At 38.4% G+C, this 14,586-nt stretch overlaps 1 protein-coding gene across 1 annotated transcript; it reads left to right on the top strand.

Moving 5' to 3' along the window:
* Positions 1 to 303: 303 nt before the first annotated feature.
* Positions 304 to 8,918, top strand: bmp5 (bone morphogenetic protein 5). Its single transcript, XM_072391109.1, has 7 exons — positions 304 to 1,185; positions 3,519 to 3,711; positions 6,595 to 6,743; positions 7,102 to 7,299; positions 7,599 to 7,675; positions 7,772 to 7,882; positions 8,030 to 8,918. Exons 1-7 carry the CDS (start codon positions 687 to 689, stop codon positions 8,177 to 8,179), a joined length of 1,377 nt encoding a protein of 458 aa, XP_072247210.1. The 5' UTR covers positions 304 to 686; the 3' UTR covers positions 8,180 to 8,918.
* Positions 8,919 to 14,586: the final 5,668 nt, after the last annotated feature.

Raw genomic sequence — 14,586 nt, 5'->3', positions numbered from 1 at the left:
TTCAATAACTTGAGGTGATTAAAAGGCTCTGTCATTATTCTTTCACTCGTTAAGACCGGCTCTCGGATTTCAAGTGTCTCCTTTTACACTCCTGGGCAGCCACATTCATCATGGGACCGGGCTGAAGTTTTATTGCGACCGCTAGAGGAGGATGCAAAAATAAAAGTTGAGTGTGGGATGGACCCAAAGGGCAACTAGTCCCAATACACATTCTCTGAGACAAAAAAAAAGAAAAAAAGAAAAAGAAAACGAGCCGGGGCATGAGTCGAGTCCTTCTCTCTCCTCACTTTTGACACAGTTCACCACATTTCATCCACTTGGAAACTCCGAGTAATCCCTCAACGTCCTGGGCGTACCTACGTGTTTTTTCATGACAGAGGAGTAAGGTGAGGGAAGGGGTCACAGCTCCATAAATACTTGGTGTGGCGGGGACTCTGGATGGACTCTTGGAGGAGTAAAAACGGCCGAAGAAACGTCGCACATAGAAGAGGAGCGGCGATTGTCTTACAAGCTGGTACCCCCATTACAGATAGACAGAGCGCTCAAAAGTCAAGTTACCACCGTTTAAACTGTGGTGCGGTTAATATGGAAAGCCTATGACTCCTTATTTGCAGACTTTTAAATAATTCTCCTCACAGTTTGCAATGTAGTTCACCTTCGCATCTTGAAGTGAGCTATTTGTCACGATGACAGCGCTTACACCTATGAACCGTGCACTTCTTGGACTTGCTTGGAGCTGTTTGAGTTTTCTCTCCTGCGCTCAATGCGGTTTAAGTGACAACCATGTGCACTCCAGTTTTATTTACAGGAGGTTGCGCAATCACGAACGCAAGGAGATCCAGAGAGAGATCCTCTCCATCCTGGGCTTGCCTCACCGTCCGAGGCCCTTCTCTCCCGGGAAGCAGGCGTTCTCCGCGCCGCTGTTCATGCTCGACCTTTACAATGCCATGGCCGTGGAAGAGGAGGAGGAGGAGGGGTTGCACCGGGGCGCAGGGAAGAGTTTCAGTGCCAAGACTCAGGGGCACTCCAGGAGAAGTTACTACAACCCCCAACAGGCCGGCTACTCCCGCGTAGCGCAGCCTTACCGAGCGGCCCCACTGTTGGGCCACAGTCCAGCTCTCACTACGGCGCACGACACCAACTTTCTCAATGATGCAGATATGGTCATGAGTTTTGTCAATTTAGGTGAGTGTTATTAATGTGGGGTGAATTGCCTATCGAAATGAATAAATGAACGAATCAACGGAAATAAGATGCTGGTGATTCCCATCAATAGTTAGGCCACGCAGGGTTGTTTTGACATCTACATCTCAAATAAATTAACTAGTTTTCTCTTAATTTCTATTCATGGGTTCAAGGGAAGTCATGGGTTTCAAATGGATTTACTTTATTATTTCGCTTTGAGAAAAAAAAAGATTTGATCTATTAAGTTAGATTACATTGGAGAAGACATTCCAGCACCATAGCCAGCTATAGATGTATAAATACATTCCTTGACCTGCTTGTTGTGTTGCTGAAATTACACCGTCATGATAACAGTATGATTTCACACTGTATTATTATTAAACAAGTAGAACTAAAACGGGTCCCATTAAGAAAAGAATGGTGCTGAGCAATTTTAGTTTTACATTAACTCCCTCCTTGACTAATGTCTAAGAAAAGTATACATACAAATGTAAATATATAGGGATATTTTCAGACATCCATCACTATCAGTCACTGAGGGGTAACTCTGGCCTTGTATGTGAAATGCTTTTTTATTCTACTGAATCAAGCCCAACTTTGTGATCTGATCAATTTGTGCTGCTTTCTATTAAAATAGCTGCCGATCTGGATAATGATTGCATTTGTTCGGTAGCTGCGACCCCTTAACCCAGCAGTTCAGAGCAGCTTATCAGATGACTGTCTGACCTTGAGAAAATTGGTCTCAATTATTTCCTGTTGTTAAAAGGGGAGTGATATTGATGGATGCCTATATGTGAGGCTCTGTCACTTAAAGAAATCAGTCGCCTCGTTTGTCAAATTCTGTTATTTCAAGCATTTATTGTTCTTTGAGGAGAGCAATATTAGTCACGTGGCAAGATACCAAAACGTGCAAAATGAATGACTGAAGATATTTAAAACAAACTTTATAACCAACTTACTTTAACACAGTGTTGGTATTGTGTGTTTTTGAGGGCGTTATTCTCTAAAATATTGACTAAAGCATGTGAAAGTGAATTTGTGTAACATTGGTTGAAACGATAATCCCTCACCTTGGTCTGAGCCCATCTGTTTCCAATTACAACTATACCAGAGCATGTACACTGTCAGCCTTGAAAGCTCTGTTCCACTTCTGGGGACTGTCAGCGAAGGGCTCAATGGGGCTCTGTCTTTATTACAGTACACTCAAATATAGCGACTGGCCTCAACTGTTTTAGAAACGTCTATGTGACCTTTCATATGCAGTTTGATATGCTTACTGTAACCATTTGAACTTTCAAAATATCGATAAGAAGTCAGTCGTTTAAAACTCCAGTAACTTTCACAAAGAGGACTGAAGACATGGCATTAAAGCACAAGTTATTTGATAATTATACCACAGTCCTGGTAAAACAGGCTGAATTTAATTAATGCGCAACAGAACAAGAATGCACGTGACTCTTCGGGAGTAACAGTCATTATTATTGAATCTTTAGCAATTTGAAAGTTAAAAGCTCTTTGCTCTCAGTGGCACTTCTGCTTCAGATTACAGCCTGTGGCTAACTTAATGGAACACACTCAGTGGGTAGAAGTCAGGCCTGACCTCTGACCTGTTTGTGCTAAGTAACCACAGGCGTTCTCTCTCGATAAAATATCAGAGAAATGCACTGCGTGATATCATCACCAATCTCAGAGCATCCGTTGGCCTCAGCCGCATGCTTATTTTCTGCTACCAGGTAGGGTGTGGGACAGTTCACGTCACTCTGTTTGCATGCTTATCTTCTTTGATGTTTGATTTTGATGGGGGGAAAAAAATGCAACCTCACCCCCCAAAAAATATGCATTATTTATTTTATATGGGAAAATTACTTGTAAATATCTAACATAATTTAAATACTCTATAGGGATTTTACCAGAGGTCAGTAGGAGGTCAGAAATGAGGTCATGGTAGACGCTCACATGTTGATGAAGAATCCTGTCTGGTCTTTTCTCTCACTTGAGGAGCAGACGAAAGTGTCTTTAATTGAAATCAGCCTGTTTTTCTTAACTGACAGCCCATTCATCATGGCCAGAGAATGCAGTAAGGCACACAGTAGAGGGCCTGTCTGGGAACTGCTACCTGTATTCAGCTGACTGATTTAATGAACTGGAAAGTGCTTTTGTTGGTAGTCAAAATGTTTGGATTGGAACCTGAATGTAAAAGAAGATGTGATAGATGATTCCTTTTCTGTGCTGGCTTTCTCTTTTGAGCAACACAAGGTGAACTCATATTTCATATGGTTAGATTTGTTGCCAGTAGAAAATTAAGTTCATCGTAAAATATTTTCTTTTCCCAGTGGAGAAAGATAAAGACTTTTCTCACCAAAGAAGACACTACAAGGAGTTCCGTTTTGATCTGACTCAGATCCCAGATGGAGAGGCGGTGACTGCCGCAGAGTTTCGGATCTATAAGGACCGCAGTCATGTGCGCTACGACAATATCACTCTGAAGGTTACGATATATCAAGTCATCAGGGAATATCAAAACAAGTAAGTGGTAAATCAACCAGAATCACACATTTTAGACAGTGGTGGATTGTAAATAGCGTCTTTTTTTATTTATTTTTTTTTATATACAAGTACTGTTCTATTTACAAAAGATTTAAGTTTTCTGCTGCTTTGTGTTTTCACACTAAATAATTTCAACTAAGAATATTGTCTTTTTTTGACACTTTAAACTTGAGGCAACGTATCAAGGAAGAAAAAAATATTTCCCAGCATTTTATCAACCGGCATAAACCTTCAAATGCTGCTTCTGTCCCTGTAAAACATCAGTAATTATAGTTTAATTACGATTTAACGTAACCTTTTGGCAGGGGCCAAATAAGACACTTACACTTCATGATTTGAATATATATATATTGATGCTTGATAGCTCCACTACCACTGATTAAAGGATATTTCACAGACTTTAGAGATTATACATTTTTTAAAAGAACTTGTAATTTGAAGTTGACCCGGTTGATCCTTGACATTTGAAAGAAAACGAATTTGGCCTTGAATAATGACTCTCATTGACATTTTAGATAAAAGAAATGCAGCAAATGATCTCCATGAAGTCAGGTCTCCACTATTTGATATTCTCAGAAACACAAAGATGACAAGACTTCATCTTGTTTTCAAGTAAAAACTGGTTTATATTTATAAAAAGTAGTCAGTACCTCACTGTGATAATAGCAAGGCTGCCTTGATGTGTTCAGTCTTATTTAGTATTTAAGAATGGAAAGTACTCCTATCAGTTATTGTCCTTTCATTGTTGAGACTCTCCACCTCTAACAAATGTCCTTCTATCTCAAACCCTGCTCTCCTTCATTCTCACCATGTCTGCCTTACAAATATAGTTCTCGGATAAAGAGAACTCCATTAGCAAGTTGGCCACTTATGTTGCCTGGAAGGTCCATCAGTTATCACTCGTCTTGTGTTGCCTGCCAAGCTGGCTGTGTCCCAGCTGAAACTACGAGGGCCCATATTAGGGGTAGAGGGGCTCCCTTGGGTGCTCCCATGATCACTGACCACCTGCCTGTCTTAACAATATTCCGGAAGTTTAAAGCATGACATAGCTGAATACACAAGGGTGTACTTAAAAGTGGGCCCACATTTGCTTGCCAAAAATGTGTGTGGGTGATTGAAGGAAAGATATGGCCCTCTTGGGCTTTGAAAAGGTCTCAGTCAATGGAGTCTGCCATCCTAAAGGGGGAGTGTGCTCAGTTCATGTTTTCACACATGTTTTCACCAAGAACAAGGCATTTGAATTAGTGTTCACAAAAAGGAACAAGTCATCTTAACGTCATCTTAACTGAGTGCTCTTCCTTTGCAAAGCCGTATGCTTCTGTGCTTTCTTTGACCTTATCAGACCGAATGCTGCCTATACAAAAACTGCAAATGCAGATTCATCACTGCCAATGATTTTCAGCTGGCTTACTCTATAAAATCCATATGTGAACTCACTCTTGGATAAGAAAATTATAGCCATTTTTGTAGGGATATCAGATGGGGTTTGAGATTCTGACAAAGTTTTTAATAGCAATCTCGCTAAGTCAAGTCAAGCAAAAGACTGCCTGCACCTCTCTCCCCCTACGTCATGACTTTAAAAGTTACTTTGTTAGGGTTAAGTCAAGCTTGGAGTCATTGTTAAAGAAGTAACTCATTGCACAGTTATATGATTGTGAAATTGGAGAGTTTATTTAAACAAATTTAGATCCGTCTTACCAGGGTCCTATCTATCCCACTACAGTCCTCTATGAGCACACATTTATCACTTATAACCCCAGGGAAAACAGTTCAGGTCTTTCAGCGTCTTACTGTGCATTACATAGTATTTTAAAACAGGATTCTTTCCTCGGTAGGTAGAAACCGGCATTACTGCAAACTGTCATTCTTGTGCACAGTTGTAGGCAAAAATGTAAAATGATATTGTTTTAAACTTGTAAATTCTGTCTGATGTTAACCTGATCTCACTTAACAACATTAGACTCACACTTAATCCTAAACAGGTACTGAACTTTGCAACTGAAAAAGGAAGAAAATTGCTTGCACAGATAAGTGGTAAATAAACCCTATTTACAAGGAACAGATTTGCCAAAGAAGTGTATTGTCATCTCTATCTTTTTGTAAGAACTAGCTCTCACTCACTCTTTGGAAATGTACCTCTGAACCACAGATTAAGGTGTGGGATAAACATTTTTCTTCCTAAATATGCCCATAGAATTAGTGATCTTTCAGTGAAACAAATCAAATTACAACACAAACTAAGTTATAAACTGTCTCTCCAAAATTATGCTCAGCTGTGTATCCCTCATAATTATTAATCTGGAGATTTATTCCACCCATAATAAACACACGTAAAGTTCCTGAACTATTGGGGCCACATGGAAAGCCTCAGTTGTCTCCAACCAGCGCCATGTAACCACAAAAACCTAACAGCTGCTGCCTTATCCGATCTACTGTTTGAAAGGAATCCAACGCAAATTGCAAAGCAGAGCTTTTTCAAGCCAGGGTTGATTGATGCCTTGTGTCAAGCTTACGCTAAAAATACACAAGATCTGATATACATGATTCATAAGTCTTGTAAAGTTTTGTCCATCAAAAAGCTGAACTCTTGGCTCCTATTTTTACCATGAAACTATGCAGTTTGTCATAAGTCACAGCCTTATAATAGCTGAAATGTCTTTTCACATCCAGCAAAAATCCAACAAAAAAAGTTTGATAAGTCTCACTGAACATACTGTTATCAGGATATATTTTGTTTCAAATAGATAAAGAAATTGAGGTGATGAAACTACCATAAACATCCTTATTTATTCAGTCTAACTGATTAAGGTTTCTTAGTGTATTTAACACAGGTTTTGTTTTTCTCTTTTCTCTTACTTCCAGAGATGCAGAAACATTCTTGCTTGACTCCAAAAAGGTCCAGGCATCCGATGGGGGCTGGCTAGTATTTGACATAACAGCCACCAGTAACCACTGGGTGATGAACCCACAGCAGAACCTGGGCCTGCAGCTCTGTGTGGAAACTATTGATGGCAAGTGAAGTGTTCCTTTCGATGAACTTTGTTCTTCATTTGACCTGTCCACAGGTTTATTTCAGACTCTTTCACTGTGGAAACAATAAATTAGTAAATAAGTTAATATTTTGAGACAATCCACAATGACTGCATTTGATAAAAAAATAACTGTTTATTAAAAAATTGCTTAAATAATTTTTTTTGGACAAATGATCCCTCCAATGAATAGATTTAAATTCACAAATTAAGATTGATGGTTTTATCTAGTTTTTTGTATTTTGAGGTCAGACTCATAATGAAACTAGCCATAAATATTACTGAATCAGCCGTTCTGTTGTTGTTGTGAAAGTTTTATTTACTTTGTGTTTTCTTAAAGGACGAAGTATCAACATAAAATCTGCTGGAATAATCGGGAGGAACGGGCCCCAGTCCAAACAGCCGTTCCTGGTTGCTTTCTTTAAGGCCAGTGGGGTGTTGCTTCGCTCTGTCAGAGCCGCTGGTGGGAAAAAGAAGAACCACAACCGCAATAAATCTAACAATCAACAAGAATCATCAAGACAACCGAAAACTGGAGGTGTGTGCGCTTTTGTTGCAGTTCAGATGTTAATTGTTTTTTTTAGATTATTAGTATTTCTTTTACCATGTATATGAGCCACATCGTTCACAGTTTTGTATGTATTCATTCCAGTCCATAAATTAAGTGTACTGAATTGAAATAGCATTTGTGTGAGTAGTGTATTTCAATACTCAAAATGACTGAGAGGCATAACGGATAGAGGATTTTTCCCACATCAAATGGTTATTTCAAGAAATAATTACAATGTAATTGTGTAATGTGTCATTTCTGTTTTAATGAATTAGCTTATTTTTCAGACTATAACACCAGTGAACAGAAGCAAGCCTGCAAGAAGCATGAGCTTTATGTCAGCTTCCGAGACTTAGGCTGGCAGGTAACAATTATTTGACATTTCTTAGGAAAAATGTTTATAGAACTAACCCTTGGTGGTCAGGCTGGCGTTAGCTAACTGTTGTCTTTTTTTCTTAAGGATTGGATCATTGCACCAGAGGGCTACGCAGCGTTTTACTGTGATGGTGAATGCTCGTTTCCACTCAATGCACACATGAATGCAACAAATCATGCAATTGTGCAAACCCTGGTGAGTGCTCTTTAGATTGTATTGCGCATGCACATGGCAGTGAAATCATATTATGGGCTAATAATGTCCTTAGCATTTCAAATTCATTTGAAACTTAATGCTGTTGCACCTCTCTTAAACCTGCTATGCGTCTGCTCTCATTCATAGGTCCATTTAATGTTTCCTGACAATGTGCCAAAGCCCTGCTGTGCCCCAACCAAGCTCAATGCAATATCAGTGCTTTACTTTGATGACAGCTCAAACGTCATCCTGAAAAAATACAGAAATATGGTTGTCAGATCTTGTGGGTGCCATTAATTGGGAGGCAGTTTAATTTATGCAATCTGATATGGGAATCGCTGGAAAACACATCTGCTGCAGGTGTGATGTGATGTACAGTATTATGTATATATCGTTTTATTACTTAATTTATTCTCCTTTTTTAAAATAGCACTGAATATTTTGATATTTAAATGTTTAGGACAACATTTTGATTTTACTTTATATTAGTTATCATTTTATATGTGTCCTTTGGCATATACCCTGGTTTGTATGATGACTTTCATGAGTAAACTGTTCACTGGAGTTATAATGACTGCTTCCCCTTTTGCTGGTTTATCTTTCTCTCCATTGTAAAACCGTGTTGTATATACTTAAGGAGTTATACTTGTTGGTGAGTATGTAATGTGCTTTACTTCTTTGCTGAGTTTTGTATTAGTTCATACCCATATTGGATCATTCATAGAGGATTAACACATGCAGAATAATGTCATGAAATACTGGACCACACGTTAACTTTATCAACAAGGGAGTCCTCAGTGTGATGCTGTTAGAATGAACATCACAAGTTGAACAGGCCGTTGGAAGTATTTGAAGTTCAATTGAATCACTGAGGAGAAAAAAAAAGGATGTGTGTGTTCTCTATTGTAGACCAAACTGCTTGAATCTATTTTCAGTCTATCAGCGTCTTTCAGTGTTGATACTGTGTCACTAGTTATTTTATTTTTATGTTTCTCATATTTGAGTGTGTGTAATTTTGCAGTAAAATGTGTATAATGTTGAGTGTTCGTTTATGAAAGCTCTATAAATTATGAAATGTTTGTGTAAGTCTCTTCCATTAGCACTCTTCCTCAGTTCTCCTTATCATAACTACCGGCATCTTTGCTCCACAGTGAATCTAGCTGATGTTTGGGAAACATATCTTACAGTAGAGTGTTGTGTATTTCAATAAATGCACCTTTTGACAGCTCTTACCCGTTGCTTTGATTTTATGTGACTTCAGAGCTTTTCTTGTTCCATTTTTAAACCTAAACTATACGTATGTTTGAACCCCCCCTCCACCATGTAAGTCCCCCAGCCTTTTCAAATACATCTTGTCCTTTTGTGTTTCTGTTTGGATCTCTGCGGATGTTTTGCATTCTGTTGCCGGACTACGGTCTCAGTTTTATAAATGTTTAGCAAGCGTGATATAAACTGTTGATGTGCTCTCAGGGAGTGGTAATACTAGTGGTACAGTGCAAACAGTAAAGCAATGTTGTGACCTCCATACCAAACCCCAGAGTTTAATGATCACGCTTGAGTTCTGCTTACTTGCATTCTGTAAAATCAGATTTTGTATTTTGCCATCTGTTTAAAGCAAAAATTCACCCTTGAGAATGAAACAGCGACCCTGAACAAAACAGAGGGAGAGTTGTTGCTTCCATCTCATTCAGCATAAGCACAACCCCCAGAAGAGTGCAAAAGATGTCCGATTTCCAGAAGAGTATTCTGATTACAGAGGGATTTCAATGGTCTTGGAAATGTAGGGATTAGGTTAAGGATACATTTTTATTTACACAACTGTGTTGACCTTCACTGAACACAGAATATGTACTGTTACACCTTTTCTACCCCCTCCTTCCCAATTTTTAACCTTTTTTTTCTGACATGGCAGAACATTGAGTGACTGTATTTCACTTAATTAAAAGCAGTGGCTGGCCAGCCCAGATGTTATGTGGGCTCCATCGAAAGGAGTGTTGACATTCAGTGAATAGAAGAGGCCACCTGCTAACTTAACTCTTGGCTTGAGGGGTGATTTGCATTCCTGTGGCCTGTTGCCTGGCATGATTACTCCTCGCACTTAACAATCCCATCTACTGTTTAATATTATGGATTCTTTCCAATTCAGCTACATTTCTACCTCGTCAAAAACGCAGGAGCTGCAATGAATGAGCTTCTATTTAGGTTCACCAAACGACACAACCCTTTCGACAGCAACCTCCTGACCACATGAAAAAGAGAGAGAAAGAGCCACAAATGCCATACTCAGGCAGATTAATATAGTGGCCCCTACTCCTCTGAGACCCCTGTGGTAAAAAAAAGCCTGCAATGAGTCAGAGGTGCCTTGACATTCATCTGAAGAGCACATCTCGTCGCCACTTCTGAAATATGCTGGAAGAAGGTCACAACCCCCGATTGTTTACTTTTTTTAAAGGGTGTCTTGTGAATTATTCATGCACTGTGCCCTATGGTGTATACTATATGTCACAACACACTGTTGGCTTCACGTAAATACAGTTGTGTAATGTCAGGATGTGTTTCCAGGTGCTTATATCAAGTCCCCCCCCCCTTTTTTTTTTTCAACAAATGTGTTGTTCTCTTTCCCTGATTGAAAAACCAGACATGTCCCTGTCAGCATCTGCTAAGAACATGTGCTTTTATTCAGCAAATGCGATATAGTCATTAAGGATAGATTGTCCCGAAGCTCTTACCAGCCTGGATCTGGCTCTGTGTCAAAAGTCACAAACGCTGACAATTCTGGTAATTTTATTGTCGTCTAAACTCAGCTAGCAGGTAGCACATTGAGAAATACTGCAAAGGAAATACAAAACACTGATATAACACACCACTAATCTCGTCAGACCACCGATGGAGATGGTTTCTGTGCCTGGGGCCACTCAGAGATATCCTGAACAATATGAGAATCACAGATTAAATCCAACAAGATACGTTTATTTGTGTTTTGTACTGGCTTTTGCCAATAAATCTCTTTAGGACTTCTTAAACACTTCCTTTGATTTCTAACACTGATTTATTTGTAGCGTGTTTGAATTATTATAAGATGTTCATTTTGTAAACAAGTGTTCCGAATCAAAACATTTGTAATGACGATCAAATGTAGTTGGCAGTCTATGAGAGAAATGTCGTATTTTACTTGGATATATCCATGTAAAATACGACTATTGGCTGCGAAACTCAACACTTGCCCACAGCAGAGTCATTTTTCTTGGTTCCATGACTAATGGTTATTTTAACTAGCTGAATATCAACGGATTTGATCAACTAACATGTACTGTCAGCCGTGATACAGGCAGCTGAGATGATTGACGAGGTGCTCTTTCTGATTATATTTTGCACAGACAAATATGGTTTCCCTAAATATCAGTTATTGTTCAATTAGTTTAGTCGGTCCATGTTTCATCGATTTTTCCTGTGTTAACCAGGAGTCCTTTTCTTTCCGTCGCTTGGAGTTTATTTTCAAAGTGTCACCTTGCAGTCCATCCACAAGGCAAGTGAAATTGTATCTAATAAAAATGTTGTGCAGTTTACCTAATTCATCTCCCCACATATGGTTCTCCTTATTCTGATTCTGTGGGTGGGCTATGACTTCCATACAGCTCAATCAGTCCCTCTTGAAAAGGAGACCATATGGGTCACATTTTTACATGTTGTTTGGTATGACAAGGCTGCAGCAAGACCAGTGAGGAATGTGTCCTCACAGAGGGGCGACACAGAAACGCTGTTATGTTTGCTTGTTATTCACATATGCACATTAGCTTCCCGAGCAAGAGAAGAGAGGGTTTGGAGTTCTCAGAGTTACAAGAGACTGTTTGTGAACTGAACTGTCACTTCACATTAACATTAGAGTTGGTACCTGCGTCTTCAACAGTGTTCTTTTAATTTGTCACTAATGTTGCTTTAAAATGTATCAAGTAAGACGTGCATTCCTCAGTCGATCATATAATAAATCATTTCATTTCAGCTGACTTTGTTTAACTCTACCAAATGGATTTAGACACGGTTGTTGTTTATCCACCGTCTTATTTTCTCGCACATCCAGATTCTGTGAAGCATATTTTCCATGACAATCCATAAAGCATGAGCCTTTTGTGATTCTTTTATTGTTTATTGTCTACGCAATAAAAGTTTCTAACATGAAATGCTAACAATGCCTGATCTTTTGTTGCTCATTTACAGAGCAATTTACATCAAAGAACAAAGAAAATTAAGGAAAGAGGTTCAAAGGTAAAATACAAACCAGGATACCTGGGATATTAATGTTTCTGAAGCCAAAGATGCATCTATCCTGTAGTCATGCTTATTTACTGTATCACCAAGCTTTAAAACCACTGTTTTGTATGCCTCTAAAACATGGTACCATAGATAAATCAGGACAAATCTGGGCACAATTATTAACAAAAGATGGTAAGATTTCAAAAAAATTTTTTTAGAAAGGCAGCAAAGGCATAATCAACTCCATAAAAACATGCTGATATGTTCAAATTTAAAACACATTTAAGGCAGTTCTTTTCTAAACCTGTAAATGTAATGAAGATGCTAGATGCTCAAAATTAAACAATCGAGCATAACACAGTAGCACAGGTATATAGTTTTTTTAAGTAACCTCTTGATTCAATACATTTTGGTTAGTATTTGAAAACTTAATGTATGTCCAACTGTTCCAACATTGAGAGCAATTATTCTTTACTTTTATTATTTATTGCCACTCAAATATGTTCTCAAGTGTAAATTTGTCATGTTTTTGGGTTAAAACTTGAGATAACTTATAGATAACTTATATTTCTCATTAGATTAATTACATGATCTTTTTCCAAAAGAAAGATGGAAAGAAATTCTGTCTTTCATAGACCTCAGCTATCCCATTTTCAGAGGAAAAATAGGTTTGACTTTACCAGGTTGCTGTTTTTCTGTGCTGATCTTGCTACTGGTATCAATTTATTGTTGAAGGCACACAAAGATGTCAACAGCTACGACTTAACCTGGTTCATGTGTATTCTGGCAGCTGTAAATTTGACTGTGAAATTCAATTTCTTCCACCACGGATAATAATACACTGAAGGAAATCTCTGTACTTTATGATCCAGGTGGAGCCATAATCCAGCCATGAAGTCCTCCGTGGTACAATGTTGAAATCTGCGCAGCAAATATCTGGTTGCCTGAAAACATCTGCTGGAACACATCTGTGACAAAGTGTTGTTAACTGGTTCCTTTCTGAAACATGGATGATGTGATTATTTAAGAGCAAATCGATAATCAACTAGTTGAGATAAGAGTGCTTTTCACCACACTCCCTATTTAACAAGGATTGTTTAATGTTGTACCCAGCAGAAACCCACAGCCTTACTTTAATGTGCATGTGTAGAGGAGAAGAAAGTGTATTCTATGAAACAGAATGATGATCAATTGTCCTCGATATGATCATGTTTGGACTCAAACTTAACACATCGATCAGAGGGTTTTGAGCCATGGGGAGCTCAGTGCTGTGATGACTGCAGAGATAATCTTTAACACACATGCTGTCTCTAAGGGGAGCCGTGGAAAGCTGGCTCAGTTGCTGACCTTCCTGAAGATAGCATTATGATAGCGACTATACATTTTTTTTTTACAGTCTTTATTTTGTGATTCATATCTAATATGATAAAGATGAAACAGAGCAGTGACACTTTTCCCAACCCAAAAGAAAATGGAATTGTATACGTTTATTATTTGCTTGCCAGTGAAACATCTCCAGTAAATAATCTTGTTTCAGTTATATATTGTTACATGGTCTGTTGTTGTAGGACTGAGATAATTTTAACAGTATGCCCTGTCTTCCCTGAGGACAATGTCATGATTATTACTTTCAAGGTGATAATAATGTGCAATTCTCTCAGCACCAGGAGTCTTGTGTTGCTACAGCCCAGTTAAATCCATGACATTGAAATTGAAGACGGATGAAGGATGAAAACTGATTTAATCTGGTTCCTGTTTTCATTTTTCCCCTTCAGTTTCTCTATATATCTGAGCGCTTACATCCTCTTTCAAGCCATGCCGAAACCTGTAATTTATAAAGTACTGTTTTTCACATCTGTTTCTTTCTTAGTACAAAAAAGAAAACAGCCACTCATGTCATGTGCAAACTTTTTCAAGTTTAGAAAACATATGAGATAGTTGCAATGCTTGCTTTTTTTGTATTTCATTTTGTATTTTAGACTATCATCTCTTGGTTGACAAAATATTTGTGTGTTCTGTATTTACTGATTGGTGTTCTGAGGAGGTGCTTCTGAACCAGCACATCCCTTTTCCTGTCATGCCATGCCTGCTTGTTAAATCTACACAAACACAGCCTAAAACATGTTCCTTTAGAGTTTAATCATCAGGTTGTGTATTTGCTTCTTTATGTCAGTGACCCAGCGATTAGACTGAAATTCCATTGTCTTTTATTTAACTTCTTTTTGGATAACTGAAGAAGCTGGATATCTGGGCAATGAAATGTAAGGTTTGGAATGAGGCAAACTGATCAATGCTGACTAATACTAACACAAAATTTGATTTGGTTATCAAATGCTTAGCTCTGGCTCAGAGATTCCCAAAGTTTTCCTTGAAACCATGAAAAAAGCAAGAGGGAATTAGCTGAAGTGTAATTTTATCTTATTTAGCTTTTTTTCCCCCCGTTTCTTGCAGAT

Source organism: Leuresthes tenuis, unplaced genomic scaffold (genome assembly GCF_036924035.1).
Source record: "Leuresthes tenuis unplaced genomic scaffold, fLeuTen1.0.hap1 SCAF_8, whole genome shotgun sequence".
NCBI classification, from domain to species: Eukaryota; Metazoa; Chordata; class Actinopteri; order Atheriniformes; family Atherinopsidae; genus Leuresthes; species Leuresthes tenuis.
This window is presented reverse-complemented; position numbering and strand designations above follow the sequence as displayed.